Genomic DNA, 21,733 nt, shown 5'->3' with positions numbered 1-21,733 from the left:
TGTGTTGAGTAGGTACATTTCGGGATTGCACCCTCTGGCCTTCTATCCCTTAATTAAGATCGCTAAGATGATTAAATGTTTCTATAGACTACGGTTAGGGGAAAGGATTCTCGCTTCTACTATTTCCATACAATCATACGCCATGCACATTATCCAGTGGCTTTGAACCAGTCATTGGGAACCAAAAAATCCATTGTAAAATAAGAAAAGCAAAAAAGAAAGCATGAAAACAGCAAAAAATGAATGACCGACGCAGGACTCGAACCTGCAGCCTCCTGATGGACTATTCATGATTTGCTGGAAATCATGATTCGTAGTCAGACGCTCTACCGATTGAGCCAGCCGGCCCGATTTGTTTACTTCTCACATAGCGCAACATATCAACGTACGCTAACGAGCAAAGTGGGCGGATAAAACGCTGAACTTTCCCCCGCTGTCTTTCTCGAGGCACAAGCCAAAGAAGGCTCTGAAATGATCGTCCAAGTCAGGGTCTTTCAGACACTTGTATGAACAGCAGCTGGATTACTTTTCTTCTTTTTTATTCACTATCCTTATGATTTGTATACAAACAACTGGGAGTCGTAAGGGTAACCCGAAAGAACCAGCTAAAGATGCGCCCAGGAACCAAACACAAGACTTTCCTGCCATTCTAACCTCGATTACCCCTCGCAGCGCAGCAGTGTGAAACCTACTCCCTCCTCCTAAACTCCACCATGGCACCGTCTTTCATGCTGGTAAAGGTATCCGTCAACTGGAACTCCCCCACGCGATGCCGTCCCCATTCCGCATCAACGCGGCCCTCGCCAGGATCGGGAATCCCAACCGCGCGACGGAGGTCGTACAAATACAGCGTCCGGGCAATCGTAATAGACATCTCGACGTAAGCGAGGCCCTTACCGATGCATCCGCGGGGACCGATGGAGAAGGGGCAGAAAGCCGACTGACCATGCGCCACGTCGTCCTCGGTAGCCACAAATCCGGTCTTCTTCTCGCCCGCCCCCGCAATCCACCGCTCGGGCTCGTACTGGAACGGCGCGCGGTAGTAAGCAGGGTTATGGTGGATAGTGTAGTGCGGAACCCCAACAACCACACCGGCGGGGATGAATTCGCCATCGATGGTGGCGCCGCCGGGGAGGACCTCGCGCGGGAGCAGGCCGCCGACGGAAGGGGACATGCGCATGGCCTCGTCGATGCAGGCGCGGAGGTAGGTGCAGCCGCTGAGGGCGGCGCCCTGGCGGATCTCCTCTGCGTCGCTAAACTTGGCGCGGACCTCGGCCGTGGCCTTGGCCAGGGCCTCCGGGTGGCGCGTCAGGTAGAAGAGCGTGGCGGCCATGGCCGTCGACGTGGTGTCGGAGCCGGCGATGATGAAGAGGTTCGACTCGCCCCAGAGCTCGGGCGTCGTGAAGCCTTGGCCCGTCTCCGGGTCGCGCGCCTTGAGGAGGTAGTAGAAGAAGTCGCGCCGGTCTGTTTCCTCGCCCAGCTTGGTGCGCTCTGTCAGTTGGCCTTTGCTGTATACCATGTACCTGGCTCGTCCGGCGGCGATGTTGGGGAATAGGAGCTTGTCGAGCTTGAGCTTGTCGACGATGGGCATGGTGCCGCACTAGAAGCAGTCAGTTTCCGTTCTTCCCCGCTCTCTTTTTTTTTCTATTGATTTTTCTTCCGTTCAAGGACACTGGAAACTCACAATCAGATGTCGTTTGGTGGCGGCGGCAATGAGATCCAAAGCAAAGCGGTTATCCGGGGCCTCCAGCATGTGGAACGCCTTGCCGAAACACAAATCACCCAGGATGTCCATGGCGAGGTAGTTGCACCAATCCGTCATGTTCTTGGGCACCGACCAACCCTTCCTCTCGGGGGCGGCACCCTCCCCGATCTGGGCCGTGAAGGTACGGACGTTGTTGAGCACGTAACGCTCCATCTCACGGATGGCGCTGTCGGAGAAGCCGTGGGCGATGACGCGGCGCTTGCGGGCGTGGATGTCCTTGTCGCGGGCGTTGTGGGTGTTGGGGGCCGGGTGGACGAAGGCGTCGTAGAACTCGGCCTTGCGGACGTTGGTGCGGAAGCCGTAGATGTCCTTGAGCGCCTGGGCCGAGTTGAAGGAGACGCTGTTGGGGCCGAAGCGCACCACCCGGCCGTACCGCTCGTGCAGGCGCCAGAACTCCAGGTGACGGTCGCCTTTCCACGCATGGTAGAGCTGGTAGGCGTTGGTGATCTTGGCTAGGAAGGGGCCGGGGTATTTGGCTAGGGGGTGGAAAAAGACGCGGTATACGATGAGGGTCGTCGTCTGGATATTCGGTTAGATGGCCAATTCATATTGTATGTAATCTTACCTTCCCGGGCTGTATGTCTCGGAAGCAGGGAAGATGCGAGAATGCTCACATAGAACACTGCTGCCACGCCGGCCACTGCCAGCCAGATCCAAATATGACTTGTATGCATCTCCATGTCGGCTACCTCTTCTCACGGCTCAGGCAGGCTTTTTTTGTTGCTTTTCGTCGCCCTCTCTCCTTCGGCTCAGCAAGCCCGCGTCAAAACTTAATCTCGTGAAGACTCGGTGAGTCGGTATAATCACTTCGTTAAACCTTAGTGACTAGATTGGATTTGTGAACGAACTCAGCCAACAATGTCGTTGGAATTAAACTTCTGAATCATAAGCCACGGCGGTTACGGGAGGAAGAGGGAAAGAAATGTAAGCTAAGGAGGGGGGGGGGGACAAATACGAGGAAGGGATTCACTTGGGGAGCAGGAGGTATTAAGAATCAAGTCGGTCAAGTCGGCTTATCTGCACGAAGTAAATAAACCTTTCCCCTCTGTACCCCCAAGACACGAAACCTCAGCCCTCCCAAGACATCACTGCACCACACTACATCATCCCGCTATCCCGAGTACCACTACTTCATGCCCTTTGTAAGCCGCCAATACCAACGGCAAGGTCTGTCTCATCTCCCACCCCTCCTTCACCTTGTCCGACCATCATCCATAGGGCGAGAAAAGACCCGAGCATAATTAATTCAATGTCGCAAGGGCCGCTGGTGTGTAAAACGTCTCTCTGTGTGTGTGTCTGCTGTACAGAAATGTCCTCGCAGTTCTCAACTGCCGCATCTGTCCGTATCGCACCTTCGGCTTTCCGCGGGTCAAGACTTCCGTCACAGCAACTTAACTAGTGTAGAATTGATGACGCTATCACTTGCCGGATTAGGTTATCTCGCGGCTAGTGACGGAGAGAACGGGAAGAGGTCACGAGGCGCCAATCACCGATTACTATTCCTTCTCCTGTCTTTCAGGTACTCACAGCATTCCGATTCATGAGCTTCAAACCGCATTGTCCACAACTTGCGAGACCCCCGCAAGGGCTTGGGGCACCCCGTCATCGCATCCTGGATCGAGATCCGCTTGGGGAGCGGTTCGCCAATAAGAACGTGGTGGGTAACTTGTGCCCATGATCAAATTACTTTGTATTCCCCGGCTTTCCCTCGGGTTGCACCGGTGTGACTGAGATCAAATGTCGGCTGCAACACTTGGCCTTTTGTTTTGTCCTTTTTTATCTTTCTTTCCGCCGTGGGGTCGCGGATTAATCCATCTCCACTTGTCCCATTCCGCGTCGCATCCGGGCGAAACTTTCGGCCCGGAGCCGAAGTTTTGTGGATCCCTGCCAGAACCCCCCCGGTCTTGTCTCATGCTCCTGAGAACCTTAGCCATGCCTCATCGTCTTCCTCAACCTCGGCGTAATTAGGTATTGCTGATAAGATTCCCTCCTGATTTATATTTACGTGTGCTAGTACATACATGAACCGACAAAGTCGTCCCAAGCTCAAAGCCCAAGTTTATCAACTCGGCCGGTCCTTTTCCATCCCATGCCGTTCCATTCGTGTAAAAAAGTAAAGGCTCCTCTCCTCACTCTCCTTGTCCATTTATCTCTACAGAGCGGAAAAATATTGTAAAGCTCCCGCTTTAGTGGTTGTAGTATCGGGGCTCGTTGAACACATGGTACCGGTGTCCACGAACGCCCTGCCCACGGAACATCGCAGGGAACCGCCACCCGACCGGCACCTCCCCCTCTTCCACCCGCCGGTCGCGCGCCGTCTCGTCCAGCGCCTCGATGGCGTCGCTCCTCTCCTCCGTCTCCGGCACCACAAACTTGCCCACCTGGAGCTCCGTGTCCGTGATGGTGCTGCGGCTGACCCGCGCGTAGCCCACCCGCTGGAGCCGCTTGTACAGGATGTACTCGCACCACCGGTCCCAGTCGCTCGGGTCGATGTCGTGCATCCCCGACTCGGCGCTCACGTACGTGTTGTAGTTGCCCCGCAGCGGCTTCGTCACCAGGTAGCTCAGCAGGATGGCCGGCCGGGTCGTCGACCCCATCAGCCGCGACATGTACTCGGCCTGCAGCCGTCGGTCCTCCGGGTCCTCCTCCTGCCCCGAGTGGAACACGAACACGTCCACCTCCCGCCCGTACACGTCCAACGTCGCCCAGATGGCCGGCGCCAGCTCGCCCACCGGCGACGGGAGCAGGTGGTGCTCCGACCGGAGGATCGGGAACTTGGAGAGCAGCGCCGAGCCCCACGTGTGCTTGTCGGGGCCCGGACCGTAGTCGACGTACATGCCCAGGTCTTCCGCCAGGAACTGCGTCGAGTCGCGGTTGCCCATGATGATCCGCTGATTGTCCGACTCCACCAGACCGATCACGTCCAGCTCCATCTCCTTGATCAGATCCCGCAGACGGTACTCGGACGACCACATGTCGTTGTCGAGCGAGAAATGAATGGTCCACATGCCCGCCGTAATGAGTCGGTCCTCCGGGTGGTAGGGCTTGTAGTCATTCGCCGGGAACCGCATGAATGCCGCTGCCAGGAAGAACACGTTGACGAGTCCGACGGCCACCGTGTGGAATTTCCTCCGCTGCGACGTCGAAGCCGACGGGCGCTGCGTCTTGCGCCGGGGGGACTTGGTCGTCGAGATCAGATCGAGGACGCCACATCCGATAAGCAGCATCATCGTCGCCATCACCCAGTCGGTGTGTTCCCGGACGAGGGGTCCGCCCGGAACAAAAGCGTAGGCGACGACCCAGACGTGGAAGAGAACCATAAAGTTGTAGATGAAGAAGCCCAGGCCGAACACGACCGCCGGGTTCCTCTTCGAAGCGTTGGAGAGGAAAGGCACCGATAGCGCCATCAGGTAGACGGCGATGGCCAGCGCTCCGGAGTAACCGAACCAGTTGTGGTAGAAGGTCACGACGGCCGCTCCAACACACCCAATACCATACGCCGTCCAAGTCGTCGTGAGCGAAGGCCGGTAGAGCCCGACGAGGACGCCCACGGTCATGGCGATAGCGGTCATCCAGCCGAACGTGTTCGCAGTCGGCCCACGAATCGGATAGCCCTCCCAGACCCAGAGGATCATGGTGCTCGTGTCCGACAAGAGGGAGTGCAGGCCGAAGAGCAGACCGCCGAAGCCACAAGCGGCCAGCACCGAAGAGCCGCCGCGTTGCGAGTCCGCGCCGGCCTCTCCGCTCGTCAGGGATCCCTTGCGCGTGAAGCGGAACACGGCCAGGACGGCCAGAATACCGCCGATTCCATTCCAACCGCCGTTAGCGGCATGCATGATGGGCCACACGGGGTTGTTGGTGTACCAAGCGAACTTGAGAGTGGAGGATAGGATGAGGCCGATCGCCCACGCCAGGACCTTCGACTCGAGCCGGCCCTCGTGAACCGATTCTCCGAAGAGCGTGGCGGCCCAGCCGAGGCAAGACATGGAGAGCCCGAAAGAGACCGCGAAGAGACGTTTGACGGGGCTGTCGATCTTGTACGCTACCATGCCCACCATCGAGAGCAGATGAACCAGGCGCTGGTTCGACACGACTAGGCGGCGAAGAGGCTTGATGGCGAGCAAGGAGGGAGCAATCGTGCACATGACCAACGCCTCGTAGCCGGAAATGCCCATGTGCCACAGAGGGAAATACCAGACGGTAACCCCGAGGCTCGTGAGCAGAGACCAGAAGATAAAGCCATGGTAGACCTCGGCAGCCGTGTCGAGGGCTTCGCTCCAGGTGAAGTGGACGGCGAAGATGCCACCGGTCGCCTTTGCTTTCCTGGATGAAGGGTTAGCAACCCGACGGCATACACATCAGAACAGACTGGAAAAAGGAGGTGGAGACGTACTCTTTTTCGATAACGGCGGAAGGGACAGTCGATCGGTTCTCACTGTAACGAAATTTTAGAACCAAAGCCCTCATAAACAGTATATATTGCCCCGAGGCTGTACATATGTACACTGACTATTTCGGAAGCCATTGAACGTACCCCTTGCTCGAGCCCTTGACATCCTTGATTACCACTTCAAAAGTGTCAAAGTCAATAATTGCAACCGTGTCAAAGGCAACGTCGAAGAGAATAAGCGCCCATTCGAAGAAAGCATAGATGGTATAGGCTGGATTGCGAGTCAGTACCGAGAAGAAGAAAAATGCGTTTCGGAGGAATCTTCTGCGCCATACCTCCGGGTACCCGATGCACTTTATGCTGAATGAAGAAGTAGATGAGGGGCACGAGGGTGCCGAAGAAGGAGCTCGCGATGATCTTGCGGTACCGGATGGCCCTGGGGTTCGGAGGGCTCAGGGCAATGCAGCCCAGAGTCCAGGGCAACGTGGCGATGATGTAGCAGATCATGAAGATGTCGTGCCAGTCATGGTCGTCGGTGGAGGTGACGTACGTGAAGCCGCCGCACGTCAGAGTCCGGAGAATGCCCATGGCGAACACGAACCCGGGCAGCCTCTGGCCGGGTTTCCGGGTGAGGAGGTACCATAGACCGACGAGGGCGAACCGGGGACCGGATGTGATGGCGATCCAAACCATAAAGACAGACCGCTCGGGGTATCGGTCGCCAATGGTTGCCGATACCGAGGGGAACCATTCTTCGGGGTATCCGAACCACTCATTTTGGACAATCTTGTGATAATGGAGGGCGACGCCGACGACGAAGGCGCCGATGAACGCCGCTGTTGCGCAGATCAATTAGGCGACATTTCTTCTGCGGACGACAAGTGCCAGAAGTGCGTCCTTTACTTACTGTATGCCGAGATGGTGTGGGCCCAAGCCACCCATTGAGCATTGAAGGTGAGGACAACGTCGCCGTCCTTGTCCTTGTATTTGGACGTCATTTTGGACAACCCGAGATTGGACTCGGTGATGCCAGGAAGGGAGAAACTGATTCGAGGGAAAGAAGGAAAAGAAAAGAAAAATAAAAATATGGCCTATGCCAATGAAAAGAGTGACAAGAAGGGATGTTCTGCTGGCAGCTACGCCGTCAGGAGAACGAAAGGAAAGCTTGGTGTTGCCCTGGGAGGGTCCAAGGTTGAAGACAAGATCGCGCGTGTCTGGAACAATTGAAGGGGATATCCCTGACTGTTACCACATGTTTGCATGTCTTGCTGAGTCATGAACCCTTTATCCAAATATGGATTAGTGGTAGGTAGTGGGACCAGGACCGGACGAGGCTGCGCAGGGCCCCACTCAATTTTCCATCCGTGCACCGAACTTTCTACGATCAAATGTCAGCCTCGTCAACTTTTTTATCTCTATGTACCGGTTGACTCGATTCGTAGCCCTCAAGTTTCCCAATCTAACGACGGACGCTGGCAAGACGAGGTCAATTCGGGCTCGGTCAGAACCATGGCTGGTGTTGCAGACAAGGCGCGGTTCTATCTTGAACGCTCTGTCCCCCAACTACGAGAATGGGAAGAGAAAGAAATATTTTCAAAGGTCAGTCGCTCCGGTGTTGTTACTCTATTTACTCACCCTGTGAGCTTCTTTGCGCCTAGAATGAAATCTGACATATACGTTTAGGATGAAATCCGCTCCATAGTCCAACGGCGCAGTGATTTCGAGCACAGAGTCCTAGCACCTGGCGCCAACCCATCGGAATTTTCCGCCTACGCCGCTTGGGAGATCAACCTCGACGCCCTGCGGGCCAAGCGCTGCGAGCGTCTCAAGATCCGGCATGTGGCCTCCCAGCACGCGACCCAAGCGCGCGTGCTGGCCATCTACGAGCGAGCCGTCGGCAAGCGGCCCGCCTGCAAGGAGCTCTGGCTCGAGTACCTCGAGTACACGGCCAAGATCAAGGCCACGAAGCGCTGGAGGAAAACCATGACCCGCGCGCTGCGGCTGATGCCCCGCGACGCCGACCTCTGGGTCCTCGCCGGCCAGAAAGCGGCGGACAACGGCGACATGACCTCGGCGAGGGCGTACTTCATGCGCGGATGCCGGTTCTGCACGGCGGACGAGGTCTTGTGGATCGAGTACGCGCGGTGCGAGATGCAGTGGCTCGACAAGCTGGAGCGGAAGAAGAGGAAAGACGGCAAGAAGGGAGGACAGAATGGACAGAATGGACAGAAGCCCGCGGCGTTGGCGGCCGAGCAGGTGGATGAAAGTGACGAGATCCAGTTCAACTATGACGAAGACGAGGCGGACGAGGACGGGCTTATCCTCCCGGAATCCACGGTCGGGAAGGAGGCGGCGCCGCCGGTATTCGACAAGAAGACGGAAGACGCTCTCGAAAACAACCCGGCCATGGACGGCGCCATACCACGTGCCATTTTCGATGTTGCGAGGAAACAGCCTTTCTACAGCGACAGGGTGGCCGAGCGGTTCTTCGATCTCTTCGCCGCTTTCACGGCCGTGTCTGTCCAGAATAAGATGCTGCAGCATGTCTTCGACGCGATGGTGCAGGAGTACGAGGCGTCCCCGGCGACGTGGTCCTGTTACATCCGGATGCCCCTTGTTGGCGTCAGCCCGTTTTCGGCCGCCTTCCCCCGGGGGTTACGCGAGGCTCTTTCACGGTTGTCGAAGGGCTTGGAGTCGACGGCGGACCCGGCGGCGTTGCGGCAGAATACAGTGGCATGGATAGATCCCGTTCTCGCGCTGGCGGATCTCGACGAGGGTATCAGGGTGGTGTTGGAGCATACGAAAGGGAAATTACAAGCATAGCGAAAATACAGTCACGGTTCCGGTCAGGGACGCGCAAAGTCGTAGTTGGGTTGTCAGCTTTGGCCTCTCTGGGGGGGGTTTTTTTTTCTTTCTTCGTGGTATGGAGACTGTAGGCCGAGTGATGTTGCGTAGTCCCGTGCAGCTTGCTTGCTGCTGTACGTATTCAGAGGTCGACTTCCCGTATCTCTCGTCACCTCGCGGAGACTACCTCCTGTCTACTGTATGACGGCAGAACAGTCCAATGCCCCGTCACCAATATTGTATGCTGGAAGGCATTTGACGGGCATACTCTCAACATATTCCCCCGTACTTGATAGGCACCACGTCATGGGATCAAATAATCTTGCTCCTCGTATCCAAGTCTCACTAACATTCAACCAACACCACAAGATCTTATCATCCAGCCACAGTTGGCAATCGAGACACTCGTGTTACCCTGAACACCCTGACACTTTAGGAAGAAGCTACAATTAGTCTCAACCTCCCGTTCTTCTTTGCGTCTTGGTTTTCGGGCTTTTATACCATATCCCTGCGGGGCTTCTTCTTCTTCATCCTTCTTACTCCCATTGAAGGTGTCCTCATAGTCTTTCGGAATTGGAACGTTTTCGTAACTATTCCCTCCGAGGAGAAACCAGAGGTCACCTAGTACAACATAGGTATCTTATAGATGGCGGACAAGACTTTGGTGGCTGCATGCCATATTTCCTAGGACGCGATGGAAGTCTTACGTCTGTCAACCTTGCAGATCAATTGCGCCATCAGTATCTCTTGAGCCGAAAACTCGTACGGGTGCATTCACTTCACTCTACTCTGCGCAAGTCCAGTCAGTCATATGTTTTCTGTAGTAAACTATATATTTCCATTGTTGGATTTCATCTCTTCCCCACCACATCAATGCTAGCCGAGCGGAATGATCCTTTGCCGTGCCCGCTTGTACAACGTACATCAGAGGGTAAGAGGGGTGATGCAGACGGGGCTGCGACTAGATGAGCCAAGTGGAGGAGGTGGCACATGGACGGGTCATTTGGCCGAAGACAAGCTGGGGTAAGTTTTCCGTACTCCATAGGCAGGCTGGTCCGAGAAAGAAGACAGAATGTTTGTGACTATTCTAGATAGCAGGGAGGAAGACGAAGACACGGCTGTAGTACGAAGCCAGGGTACGAGATAACACAACGGGCGTACGTAGGTATATGTAGGGGTTCCCATTTCTCCACCAACGCACGAAGCCAGGATGGGAAGGACTATAAAGATGCAAGACGGGGGGAACAAGGAGCGACGGGGTTGAGAGTTACGGAGGCAGTGCGGCCTGACTGGGATTCAGATGATAATAAATAAATAGGAGGGGATGACACATTCCGGTCATTGGGCCGTGTCCTACTTCGTATGTGACGAAGTGAACGAAGCGAAGAACATTGGCCAACTTGACGAGAGTGGCCATCGAATCGACGGCAACCTACGAGGCGGTCGACGAAGCGGGGCTCACACGACGAATTTGTGGGCATTATTAGAGACTCGTAAATAGCGTAGGCCCAGGTAGGACGGTCATGCCGGACATGTCGACTTCGGGAAGAGGCCAAGAGCAGACCAATGTTGTGGTATTTAGGCCAGATCTTCACCTCTGCGTTTATTTCCCCGTCCTTCCTTTTTTTAGAACCAAAATGGGGAAAAAAGAGGAAGGGGAGGGAAAACCAAGGTAGAGGAAGAGGATAAGATAGGCAAGCTTCGGACCCCAAAGACTATTGGAATAGCCAAGAAAGAGATGGGAAACAGACGAGACGGGCGATGGATGGAATGGGCGGAATCAATATTCGTATATGTTTATGGCGTTTGGGGGATTTACAGGCGATCCGGATGGTCGCGGCAAAGACGAGATGAAGGGACTGGGAATGTACCTTCCGTACCCTCCGTCCGTACCTGGCTTATGAGGCCGGTACTTTCCTCACCTGACGTTCAGGTTCTCATAAGAACCGCCCAACACGCCCCCCCTCCCTCTTCCTTTCGATCCCTCTCTTCCTCTCTCTTTCCCAACATTTTCTCCCGTCTTCTCACATTGTCCTTTTATTCTCGCTGCTTTTCATGCTATTTTCTGGGCCGATTTGGACCTCGCGTTGTTGCGTTTTCGCTGTCCTTTCCTACTACAATATGGTTCTGGTACCGAAGGACCCTGAATTCTGAAGTACCTGCCTAATTGGACCGTGGGCCAATAACTCGGGGGTAATGGAACCTCTCATCTCAAATACCCGACACATTGAGAGAGGGCAAAATCTCCATTTGTTGGCCCCGAGTCAAGGACGAGATTCAGAGCATTACAAGCGAGCGGTCGCAAAATTGCAAGAGATGACAAGAGACGAGAGAGGGGGCAAAACGGGAAATGAGCGAGAGCAAGCACCAAGCAGCAGACGATGCCCAGACCAATGTGGTTGAACTGGCCGACCCCGCCGAACAAGGACCTCCCAATGGGTTTGGCATCGGCCTAGCGCAGACTCTCTCTTGTGCGGCGGGGGACCATCGATGGTTGTCTCGCAGATGAGACAATGAATCGATTTGAGTTTGGATTGCAGCAAGCCAAACGACACGAGCAAGCCTCTTACGAATCTTCGATGCCGACGAAAATGGCCTTTTCCTATGGCCCAGCCAGCCTCCCGAACTTGAGCTGAGGAGGGGCGATTCAATGTACTTTGTACATCGCCCTGCCCTGACGGGAACATCGGACATGTTGATGGGTTGTCTCGCAGGCTGCCGCTCCTCATATTCCAGGACTACACCCCCCCAGTTCAACAAATCTGATGTGTTGTTACACGACCTTCCAGACCGATCACTCTGGCACTGGTCTACGACTGACATGGGTCACTCCATACCAGCCGTGAGACATGGGCTCGAGCAGTCGCTAATGCCAGAGGTCAAGCTGGTTTCGCCCATCCAGGATCGATGCAATGAACTCAGTCGCCGAGCTCCCCATTTGCTGGGCGCTGCTTGTCGGAAGCGAGCGACGATTGAGGGAAGAAAGTACGGTTACGGCAGAGAAACCGTATTCACTTGCGCTTTCGGCGTGCCTTCCGTCTCTCAGCCTGGTTACCGCCAAATCCATTTCCTCTTCAGGATTCAACCCTGGGAAGAAACCAAAAAGAATACACGAAATTGCTGATTCTGAGGTCAGTTCGCTGGGGACGAAAGTATTCATTCTTTCGGAGTTCCATGTCCTGTTGCTGGATAAGTGGATGATTCCGTCTCTTTTCTCGAGGTGTACCATCCGTCCTCAAATCCTCATTCCGGACGTGGGAAGAAGCCCTCGGATGAGGGCCACGATATGCGCACCAACATTTCCTGTTAGCGCTAAGCAGCGCATGTCACTGCTTTAACTAACAGACAGGCTCCTTCCCCTAATGATGCGACTAATGCACAAGCCTATTGGTGGAACTCCATTCAGTCCATCCAAGGCCAAACGCAACACTAGTCCGCATCGGTACAAGAGCCATGGCACTTTTGACCCACCCCGATCCAGCCAACCAAATTGGTTGCCCACAGCCCGGGCCAGATTTCTCTGCCCCCCCAGGCCCCGTCCTGCTATTTTCCTTGCTTGGACACCTTTCATTTCCCTCTTGCACACGGAAAACGGGGTTTTTTTTTTTCGCACATTTTTCTTTTCTTATTTCCGACCTTACCGTCTCAATCCATATTCGTAACACCCGCCGAGCTTCCGAGCCCCTGTTTCGACCAATCCCTTTCTTCCCAAGGCTTCTTTGCCCTGGTCCGTGCCCCAACGTCGTCGTCGTGCTCTCCGTCCTGCTGACGACTGACGAGTGAGGAGGTGGTCTGAGGGCCTGAGGCGCAACGCAAGGGAGAGAACCGCCCGCCCCTTTCCGTCCTTTTTTTGGGTTTGACTCGCCCTCGTCTCGCTGTTGTACACGCTCGCTCTCTTTCGCCGCCCGTTCTCGTCTCATCGCACCCAGCCAGCTAGCCGACCGACCGACCGAACCCCCCCCATTTTGCTTCCCCCTCCCCCGGTCCGACACCACTGCGCTTTGCGCTTGAACGTCCTTTATTAGGCTCTTAGGCTTTGCCGTCTGGGACCTTTTGCTCCCTATCATTGAATCGGTGACAAAGACTGGTTGAGCCTGTGAAGCCATTCGTGCACCGCACACGGTGCGCGTTGTTCCCTTTTCATTTCGCTCGTTGCCTGCTGTCGCCGTCGACAGTGTCCTCGTCGCCTTGGACGAAAATTCTTTTGGCGCTGCGGGTCTCTCTCTTCTATCTCGATCTCACTCCTATCTTTCCATCTTCTTATTCGTGTCAATTATTTCGGATACCTACTGTCCCTCACATACCACCCATAATATTTGTCTGTCCTTCAATTTAGCACGGCTAGCACGGTACATCCCTATCCCATACCCCATAGGTACCTTCCTTACCTTACCCTACGGATACTTTACCATTGTACTTGGTACGGAGTACGGAGACTTTTTTTTCCTCCGTTGCTCGCCTACTTTCAGCACGGTTTTGCTTTCCTCCCCAACAGCGCGTGTGGTCGGACGCGAGCTTGGACCTTCTCTTCATCTTCCTGTCGGCTCGCCTATCTCTTAGCCTCCTTTCTCATCCTCGTCCATTTCCCTACGCATAGAGCAATTACTATTCTTGATAGTAAGGTACGAGTCAGTTTCCCTCTGCGCCCCCTTGTCAGCCATTTTGGGCCGGATCTTCTTCCTCCTTAACCCCCACTGAAACAAAAAAAAAAGCCTGCCAATCTGCCCCCCGACAAAACGCACCCACAGCACTCTTCCCACACCCACACCCCTCGAAGAGTCGCGACGCGTGCCGTGGACCACCCGCGACACCCGCCCATCATCGCCTCCCCATTTCCTCAGCCTTACCTCATCCGATTAATGTCGCTTAACTCTTTGCTTGTTACTGACGTCGAACCTTCACCTCCTCAGATGCCGATGGGTTGTCTCGGTCTGCAACAGCCATGAGTGCCTGGATCAACGAGGCCACTGCCCCCAATCACAACAATCCCAATGGCAACGGCTTCCCCCTTATGAACGATTCTAATGCTACACCGGGTGCCATGATGGATCCATCATCATTCATGGGCAACCCTGCCCAGTTCAACCCGGGGCAGCAGTTTGCCGGAAATCCCCAGCAACACCAACTGGCTGCCGCTATGCAGAATGGCATGCAGATGCCCAGCGCATCGCCATCTTTCCAAAACTCCGTTTATCAGACAAACTCGGTCATTCCTTCCAAACGTCCACGTCCTCGCGAGGACAGCCTCGCCGGCTCGCCACGCCCCAACCCGGGCATGCTACCAACGTCGCGTTCCGAGACGCCTCAGCAGTTTCCCGGCTATCAGGCCGGTGGCATGCCTCAGCAGAATCCCGCCCAGACACAACCTGCACCGTATAATCACCTTCAGCCGAATGGTTCCGCAAATGCGACACCCTCGCCCGTCATGGGGTCCAACATGCGCCCCGGTAGCGTCCCGCAGCGCGTCGCGACCGCCTCGCCCCACCCTTTTTCTCCCGGTGCCCAGCAGTTCGGTGCACAGGCATCTCCCGCCGCCTCTGATCATGGCACGCCCCAGCCTAATCCGAATCCTTACGCGCAGACGATGCCCACGATGTCTCCAGCCTTCAATACCAACTTCACTGCCGCCCCGTCGCCCGCGCGCCCTGCGACAAACCCCAACGCCATGCCTGGCATGATGCCGCAACAACAAACGGGAGGTCAGATGGGGGGCCAAATGGGAGGTCAGATGTCGGCGCAGATGGCACAACACATGGCCCAACAGATGCCGCAACAATTGCCGCCGCAAATACAACAACACATGCTGCAGCAGCAACAAATGCAGCAGCAGATGCCGAACCAAATGTTTCCGCCCGGCATGCAGGCTACGCGCGGTTCCATGGACCAGCAACAAATGGCTGCCTACCAGGCGCGTCTCCAAAAACAGCTTCAGACACAAGGAACCATGCAAAACATGCACCCCAATATGCAAAACATGCAAATGGCAGGGCAGCTACAGGCGCAGAACATGGGACAAGGCCGGGGCATGATGCCGAAACAGCCCATGCAGATGCCCAACGGCCAGATGCCGCCTGGCGGTGCTGGTGCTATGCGACTTCAGCAGCGCACGATGCAGCAGGAGCAGTTCATGAAGACTCTTGCTAGGTTCATGCAATCCAAGGGTCTCCCACTGGAGACGAACGCCGTTATTGCGAACCGACCCGTAAACTTGGCGCACCTCTTCCAACTGGTACAGTCAAGAGGCGGATACAAATCCATCTTGGCGGCAAACTACTGGCCTCAGGTTGCCAACGCTCTCGGCTTCCATCCGGCACAAATACCACAGGCGCCTGGGTTGGTCAGGGAGTTGTACGAGCGGAATCTGTTTCGGTTCGAGGAGTTCATGGCGTCGCAACAGAGCCATCAGCGAATGATGCAGCAGCAACAAGCCGGCCTGCAAAACCAGAACATGCCTGGCGCGCAACCACAGGCCACGCCGACGAAGCCGATGATGCCACAAGGGCAAATGGCCCAAGCTCAAGCCCAGGCGCAGGCTCAGGCTCAGGCTCAGGCGCAGGTGCAGGTGCAGGCACAGGCTCATGCCCAGGCCCAGGCTCAGGCTCAGGCTCAGGCGCAGGCACACGCACAGGCACAGATGGCACAGGCTGGTCAGCAGCAGCCGCATATACCACCCAGGCAGAGTTCCACTCCTGTCCAGCAGTATGGTGGACAACAGCCGGTCAGTGCCATGACTCCGCAAGGTCACCCACAAAGCAGAGAACCCACCGCCATTCCGAACCAGGGTCGGAATAATAGCATCTCTAGAGCTGCGCGACCTACGCCCGCTCAAGCCAGTGGCCTGCCGGCAGCATCACCTGCACAAGCCAAACGAGCAAGCATACCTGCGCCACAAGCACCCGGTCCCGGTCCCGGTCCCGGTCCCGGTCCCGGTCCTGTCCCCGTTCCCGTTCCTACTCCCGCTTCCGAACCCGATCCTCCTGTAAACCGACCCAAAACTCCTCCCCTGATCCGACTGTCGAGAGAGTCGGATGTGTACCCACCCAGCATTCGGCCGCCCAAGGACGTTGGTGGGGCCGAACTAAAGGAATACGACAAGCTTGGCATGCAAATTGACATGCTACGACCAGACATCCCCCACCTGCCGGAGCTCGAGGTGATCGACCTGCAGGCGCTCACGCGGAGCCTAGAATCTGGTCTTCGCGCCGAAGTTCGAATGGCGCTCGATACGCTTGCGGTGGTGACAAGGAGCCCCCACAGACACATGCAGATCCACCTGAAGTCATGCGAAGAGCTCGTCGAGGCGCTTGTGGACTGCGCGGAGGAGCAGCTCGAGCAGCTCGCCGAGGATACGGTAGAAGTGTCGGACGATATCCAGCTCACTTCTTATGAAGAGGTGGCGAGGGCGTGCTGGACGGAGAAGATGAACATCCGCCACATACCCGAATTTGGGAGTGCCGAGTATCACCTGGACCGGGCGGTTGATCGTTTGTCCTGCATCTTCATGATCCTCCGAAACCTCTCGTTTGACATGGACGAGGACATGGCGCGGCCCAATGGTCCTCAGATGAGGAGGTTGGAGAACGATGAAGTTTTGGCGGATGAATCGGTGATGAATTTGGTCTGCGTCCTCATTCGATATCTCGGTACGCGCAACATGCTCCTTCGCACGCACGCCGACACTCTCGAAGTCATGAAGGACGCCATCATCTTCGTTTCGAACGTGGCCAGCGCTGCGACCATCTCGAACAGGGAACACGCGCTGTGCTTGCTGCATTTCTTGCTGGCGTTCGCTCCGGGGCCTGGTCCGACCACGGCCAAGGACGGTCGTCTCTTCTTCCCCCCCTACGAGCCTTCTGTGCACCCTTACCTCTTTCACGCCGTCGACGCCATGGCCAAGCTGCTTGCTCGTGATGAACCTAACAGGTCGCATTTCAAGGCTATTTTCGCACTGGATGCCGGTGGTACGACGCCGTACGATCTCCTCACCAGGGCGTTTGCCATGGGTATTTCGGTCCTCCCGCTGGAGTTGCTGCCCGAGATCTCGGCGCCGTTCCACTCGATTATCATGGAGCGGAAGCCCATGCTGATGCAGGGGTTGATGGTGGTCAACATTCTGGCGTCACTGGCGCCCGGTCCCGAGACGGGGGTGGTTCGCGGCTGGTTGGCCAGCAGCAACGGGTTCTCGTCGGGGCTGTTGCACCTGGTCCGACTCCTGACGTTCACGCGCGATGCCAACGGCGGGCGGGATCCGGACTTTAGCTACATCATCCGGTTGGGGGTCGGCACGCTGCAGAAGCTGACGGAGAAGGCGCACGACCCGCAGGATACGTCGGGGGTTCCTGTGGCTTCGGTGCCATCGATCAACACGCTCGTGCAGCTGATGCGGTTGCTGTCGATGAATTGGGCGGGCGAGGGAGTGGTGAAGAACCTTGCTGCGTACATGTCACTGCATTACGAGACATGATGAGGGAGCGGTGGGTGGGTGGGTGGTTTGTGCGTGTCGTGTCGTATTATATTTTTGTCAATTCAATGTATCACTGTTTACAATACATTAAAGCGGGCGGACAAGGTTCTATTCTTGGGCAAAATGGGAATGGATGGAGATTGGCGAGCTTGCATTGTTGATTAGAGATATTATCCTCATATATATGTAGGGATAGTTGCAATGGGTGCGGCGTTTGTTGCATGATGCGCGAATGTGACTAATACATTGGAGGACGACTTTGTTTTTTTGTCTCTTGTTTTTTTCCTCCTCCATTTCGGTTTCTTTTCCCTTTACGTGCCTTACCAGTGTGCTTTTGATGAGATGACAGTAGTAGTACATAGAGGCAGACCAGTTGGGTTACGGGCGTTGATGAGGCTGACTCGAAGGTGTAGAAGTACAGAAGATGTATCAGTACATGGATGGAATACATGATATGCGAGAAGCAGCCATGGGAAGTGGTGGTAGTAGTAGTACATTGCCAGAGGGCCCGCTTCACGTCAACTCCGGGGAGGACGAGTTCATAGATTTGTCCTCCATCTCCTCCCCCGTCCCTGGAGCTATAGTCCACTGTCTGCTTGTGGTTCTCCCATGTCTATACTGTTCATAGAACAGATATGCGGTTTCCTTCCAGTCCCGACGGCTGTCCTAGACCATGGCTCCATAATGGCTCCACATACGACCAAGGACATGCCGAGCCGGGAAGTCGGAGAGTGGTTTCTTCACGGAGCGATAGCATCAACAGGCACCTTGGCCTTGTGCGGATCGCCAAACGAATCAACGAGCCATTTCTTCAGTTTATCGACATGCAAGCCCTGCGTTGGAGAAGAAAACACGAGTTAGTTTCTGAAAAAAGGGTTGCACTGAGACGAAAGAACGCACCTTGACCTGGACGTGCCCCGTGACGGGCTGCAGCACGACATGGTCCCGCGACAGGCCGGTCTCCTCGCACAGGTCCTGGACGAAGGCGCGCTTGTCGCCCTCGACGTGCTTGATGACGGTGAACTTGGACTGGCCGGCGGCTTTGGTGCGGGGGTAGACGGGGTAGTTGTTCGAGGCGGAGAGGTTGATGAGGTAGGGTCTCGTGTGGGATGGGGCGGGCGTCGGGGTCGAGGGGGGGTTGCGGGTTATTGTGGTGGTGGTGCTGGTGGTGGTGGTGGTGGATGGGTCTTCTTGTGCCGTGGTCGTTGCTGGTGAAGGTGTGCTGGTTGTCGAGGAGAGGCGGACGATGGAGGGGAGGGTTGCTCGGGAGGGGAGGAGGGTGGTGATGGTGGTCGGCCGGGCAGGGAATGCCCTGATCAATAGACTCCTCATGATTTCAGGTCGAAGGATTGTTGTACGGTATTTTCAATGGTGCGTGAGCTGGAAATCGGTGGGAGATTGAATATTCTTTTCGGGGTTTAAAACCAATAATCGGTTGCAGTTCGACGCTGCGGCTCTCAAGGTACAGACAAGCCGTGATGCTTCTCTCAAAAGTCAAGTTTCTACGCAAGTACGAGGACGGACGAGACGAGCTCAGGGTTCTCGCGTTCTGCGCCGGTTGAATCTCGGGTAAAGCCCTGATGAGTCAGCCCGGGGTGGTAAAGCCGGCGCTCGGCACCCACACATTTGGCACCACGCACCCCACCAATATCCTTCTCGTCTTTGCCAAAAAAAAATCGCCAAAATCTCGTAACGCCCACTGTCCGTCCTGTCCTGCCCTGCCCCTCTCTCTCACCTACCACCTCCATCACCCACCCCCGTCACTACCACCGACGGTCGGCCAAGCCCAGCCATTCCTTCGTGCCAATACCTAATTCCCTAGGACTTTTCTTCCTGGGAATTCTACACTTGGCCCATCTCTCCTATCCAGCCAGACCGGGCCAACCCGACCCCATCGAATTCAACACGACACCAACCCCCCCCCAAACATAAAACATCCGTCACAGACCGCCCATCATGGAGGACATATACGCCGCCCTCGACGGCGAGAACATCCTGCCCAAGCTCGCCTCGCAGCTGAGCCGGCATCTCCTCTTCCCCCTGATCGAATTCGAGGCCGGCAAGGCGGACGAGAAGGGCGACGACGCCAAGGCCCGCCAGATCCTGGCCGGCAAGATCAAGCTGCTCGAGGACACCAACATGGCCGACTACGTGGCCGAGCTGTACAAGGAGGCCAACAACGCCAGCGAGGCCCCCGCCGAGTACACGAAGAAGAGGAACGAGGTCATCGCCCAGCTGGACAAGTACGAGCAGGAGACGGCGCGCATCTCGGAGCTTTTGACCATGGAGGATGTCGTTACCAATCTGCGGAGTGACAAGGTTGCCAACTTGGAGTTTCTGAAGAAGGAGCACAAGGTGCGTTTTGTCTTTTTTTCTTCTTTTCTTCTTCTTCGTTCCATACAGATGCTAATGAAACTCCACCAGGTCACCATCGAAATGGTCAACGCTCTCTACGACTTTGGTCAGTTCCAGTTCCGCTGCGGCAACTACTCCTCTGCCGCCGAACTCCTCTACCAGTTCCGTGTCCTGTCCACCGACAACGACAAGGTGTTCCAGGCGACATGGGGCAAGCTGGCGTCCGAAATCCTGACCACCAACTGGGCCTCGGCCGTGGAGGAGCTGCTGAAGGTCAAGGAGGCCATCGAGACCAACCTGTACAACAACACGCGCGCCCAGCTCGACCACCGCACCATGCTCGTCCACTGGGCCCTCTTCCCCCTCTTCAACTCGGACACCGCGCGCGAGCCCATCCTCGACCTCTTCTTCACCGCCCCCTTCATCAACACCATCCAGACCTCGTGCCCCTGGGTCCTGCGCTACCTCATCGCCGCCGTCATCACCGGCCGCTCGCGCACCCGCAACTCCAGCCAGAACCAGAAGCAGATGAAGGACGTCGTCCGCTACGTGCGCCAGGAGGCCTACGAGTACAGCGACCCCATCACCGAGTTCGTCTCCGCCCTCTACATCGCCCACGACTTCAACGCCGCCCGCGAGGCCCTCGCCCGCGCCGAGCAGGTTTGCCGCGGCGACTTTTTCCTCGCCGCCACCGCCGACGCTTTTGTCGACGCCGCACGCCATCTGATTTGCGAGAGCTACTGCAAGATCTTCAGCCGCATGAACATCCGCGACCTCTCCGCCAAGCTTGGACTCAACCCCGACGACGGCGAGAAGTGGATCGTCAACCTGATCCGCGAGACCCGCCTCGATGCCAAGATCGACTCGCGCGAGGGCACCGTGGTGATGAACCACCCGCCCAACAATGTGTACCAGCAGGTTATCGAGAAGACCAAGGGCGGGTTCTTCCGTACGCAGGTTCTCAGCGCCGCTGTGTCCAAGTAGAGTTCCCTCTCTTCTTTTTATTTATTTATCATTTTTTTCGGGTCTTGCGTTGCGGGCTGCGTTGGCTGCCCTAGCGAGCCTTCGGGGGAAACCCGCCGAGGGCTGAATTAAGTGTTCCGGTACGGTAGTGTTTCCCCCCCAAGGACCCCGACACAAAGGGGAGAGGGACTGCGCGAAGCACGACCTCGTAATTGCAGCGATCACGCTTCAGTCCAACCCAGGGCCATTTTTTTCACCTCATCATGAATCCCACGATGAAGAATAACACAGGGAGGGGAAGAAGTCCGCCGAGGGAACAGAAAGACACCAGAGGGCAACAGCAACGGGAAGGAAAGAGAGAAAAAAAGTCCGTATTTGGAGGGTAGGCTTTAGCTTTCAAACTTGCTGGCATCTCTCATGGCACGGCGTTTCGGGTATACAAGAGGACGGACTGACGGACGGACGGACGGGGCGGACGAAACGAAACGGCGGGACAAAGAGGAAGCAAAAGGGGGGACCGGAAAGTCATGACACGACACCGACGGGGCCATATGAGGAATATGGGTGTTTGGTCTCATTAGTACCATCCTCATCATCTTCAGGTCCCCGGTGTGGAAATGGCTGGTGGCCTGCTTTTGATACTCGACACCCCTTTTTCCCTTTCCCTTGCCGCCGGATGTCCTTTATCGTTAACTGTAGAAATTGATCTCTTCAGCTTATGTGCCGCAGTCTTTCTACTTTTCGTGTTATTGTTGAGGTTTTGATCAACTTCTTCGTTCGGGCGCAGACATAGTGATAGTGGTTGCTTTCCTATTGCCCCTTTTTTTTACAGAATTAAGACACCACCACGCCACGGGGATGACCGCATCTCATAATATCTCTCTATGGGGCATACAAGCCATCTATACCTCTGCTCCATTCCTCGTGTCGTGATATGCCCCACGATGGGTGA

The 21,733-nt window shown here is 55.9% G+C and overlaps 7 protein-coding genes and 1 non-coding gene across 8 annotated transcripts; 3 read left to right on the top strand and 5 right to left on the bottom strand.

The window, feature by feature from the left end:
- Positions 1-244: 244 nt before the first annotated feature.
- SODALDRAFT_t113 lies at positions 245-348 on the bottom strand. Its single transcript has one exon. It is a non-coding gene; the product is annotated as a tRNA-Arg (tRNA).
- A 164-nt stretch (positions 349-512) lies between these two features.
- SODALDRAFT_332978 (isotrichodermin C-15 hydroxylase) lies at positions 513-2,721 on the bottom strand. The gene is made up of 3 exons (XM_028611845.1): positions 2,380-2,721; positions 1,685-2,284; positions 513-1,600 (listed from the first exon to the last, which is right to left on the bottom strand). The coding sequence occupies exons 1-3, from the start codon at positions 2,443-2,445 to the stop codon at positions 689-691; spliced, it is 1,578 nt and encodes a 525-aa protein (XP_028466215.1). The 5' UTR covers positions 2,446-2,721; the 3' UTR covers positions 513-688.
- Positions 2,722-3,842: 1,121 nt separating this feature from the next.
- SODALDRAFT_161903 (calcofluor white hypersensitive protein) lies at positions 3,843-7,368 on the bottom strand. Its single transcript, XM_028606944.1, has 5 exons — positions 7,063-7,368; positions 6,491-6,991; positions 6,276-6,426; positions 6,159-6,200; positions 3,843-6,088 (listed from the first exon to the last, which is right to left on the bottom strand). The coding sequence occupies exons 1-5, from the start codon at positions 7,151-7,153 to the stop codon at positions 3,952-3,954; spliced, it is 2,922 nt and encodes a 973-aa protein (XP_028466214.1). The 5' UTR covers positions 7,154-7,368; the 3' UTR covers positions 3,843-3,951.
- A 191-nt stretch (positions 7,369-7,559) lies between these two features.
- SODALDRAFT_295094 (U3 small nucleolar RNA-associated protein 6) lies at positions 7,560-9,013 on the top strand. Its single transcript, XM_028608773.1, has 2 exons — positions 7,560-7,754; positions 7,839-9,013. Exons 1-2 carry the CDS (start codon positions 7,665-7,667, stop codon positions 8,976-8,978), a joined length of 1,230 nt encoding a protein of 409 aa, XP_028466213.1. The 5' UTR covers positions 7,560-7,664; the 3' UTR covers positions 8,979-9,013.
- Positions 9,014-11,221: 2,208 nt separating this feature from the next.
- Positions 11,222-12,137, bottom strand: SODALDRAFT_161768 (hypothetical protein). Its single transcript, XM_028606942.1, has one exon. The coding sequence runs from the start codon at positions 11,820-11,822 to the stop codon at positions 11,277-11,279; it is 546 nt and encodes a 181-aa protein (XP_028466212.1). The 5' UTR covers positions 11,823-12,137; the 3' UTR covers positions 11,222-11,276.
- A 1,341-nt stretch (positions 12,138-13,478) lies between these two features.
- On the top strand, positions 13,479-17,480 carry SODALDRAFT_161852 (hypothetical protein). Its single transcript, XM_028606943.1, has 2 exons — positions 13,479-13,621; positions 13,712-17,480. Exon 2 carries the CDS (start codon positions 13,942-13,944, stop codon positions 17,461-17,463), a length of 3,522 nt encoding a protein of 1,173 aa, XP_028466211.1. The 5' UTR covers positions 13,479-13,621; positions 13,712-13,941; the 3' UTR covers positions 17,464-17,480.
- Positions 17,481-18,203: 723 nt separating this feature from the next.
- On the bottom strand, positions 18,204-18,795 carry SODALDRAFT_323887 (hypothetical protein; the record flags this gene model as incomplete). The annotated part of the gene is made up of 2 exons (XM_028609839.1): positions 18,204-18,296; positions 18,364-18,795. The coding sequence occupies 2 exons, from the start codon at positions 18,793-18,795 to the stop codon at positions 18,204-18,206; spliced, it is 525 nt and encodes a 174-aa protein (XP_028466210.1).
- Positions 18,796-19,419: 624 nt separating this feature from the next.
- On the top strand, positions 19,420-20,802 carry SODALDRAFT_276922 (eukaryotic translation initiation factor 3 subunit E; the record flags this gene model as incomplete). The annotated part of the gene is made up of 2 exons (XM_028608038.1): positions 19,420-19,818; positions 19,888-20,802. The coding sequence occupies 2 exons, from the start codon at positions 19,420-19,422 to the stop codon at positions 20,800-20,802; spliced, it is 1,314 nt and encodes a 437-aa protein (XP_028466209.1).
- Positions 20,803-21,733: the final 931 nt, after the last annotated feature.

This window comes from Sodiomyces alkalinus, assembly GCF_003711515.1.
Source record: "Sodiomyces alkalinus F11 unplaced genomic scaffold SODALscaffold_5, whole genome shotgun sequence".
Taxonomy (NCBI): domain Eukaryota; kingdom Fungi; phylum Ascomycota; class Sordariomycetes; order Glomerellales; family Plectosphaerellaceae; genus Sodiomyces; species Sodiomyces alkalinus.
Note: the sequence above shows the minus strand (reverse complement) of the source record. Positions and strands in the feature narration are given on the sequence as shown.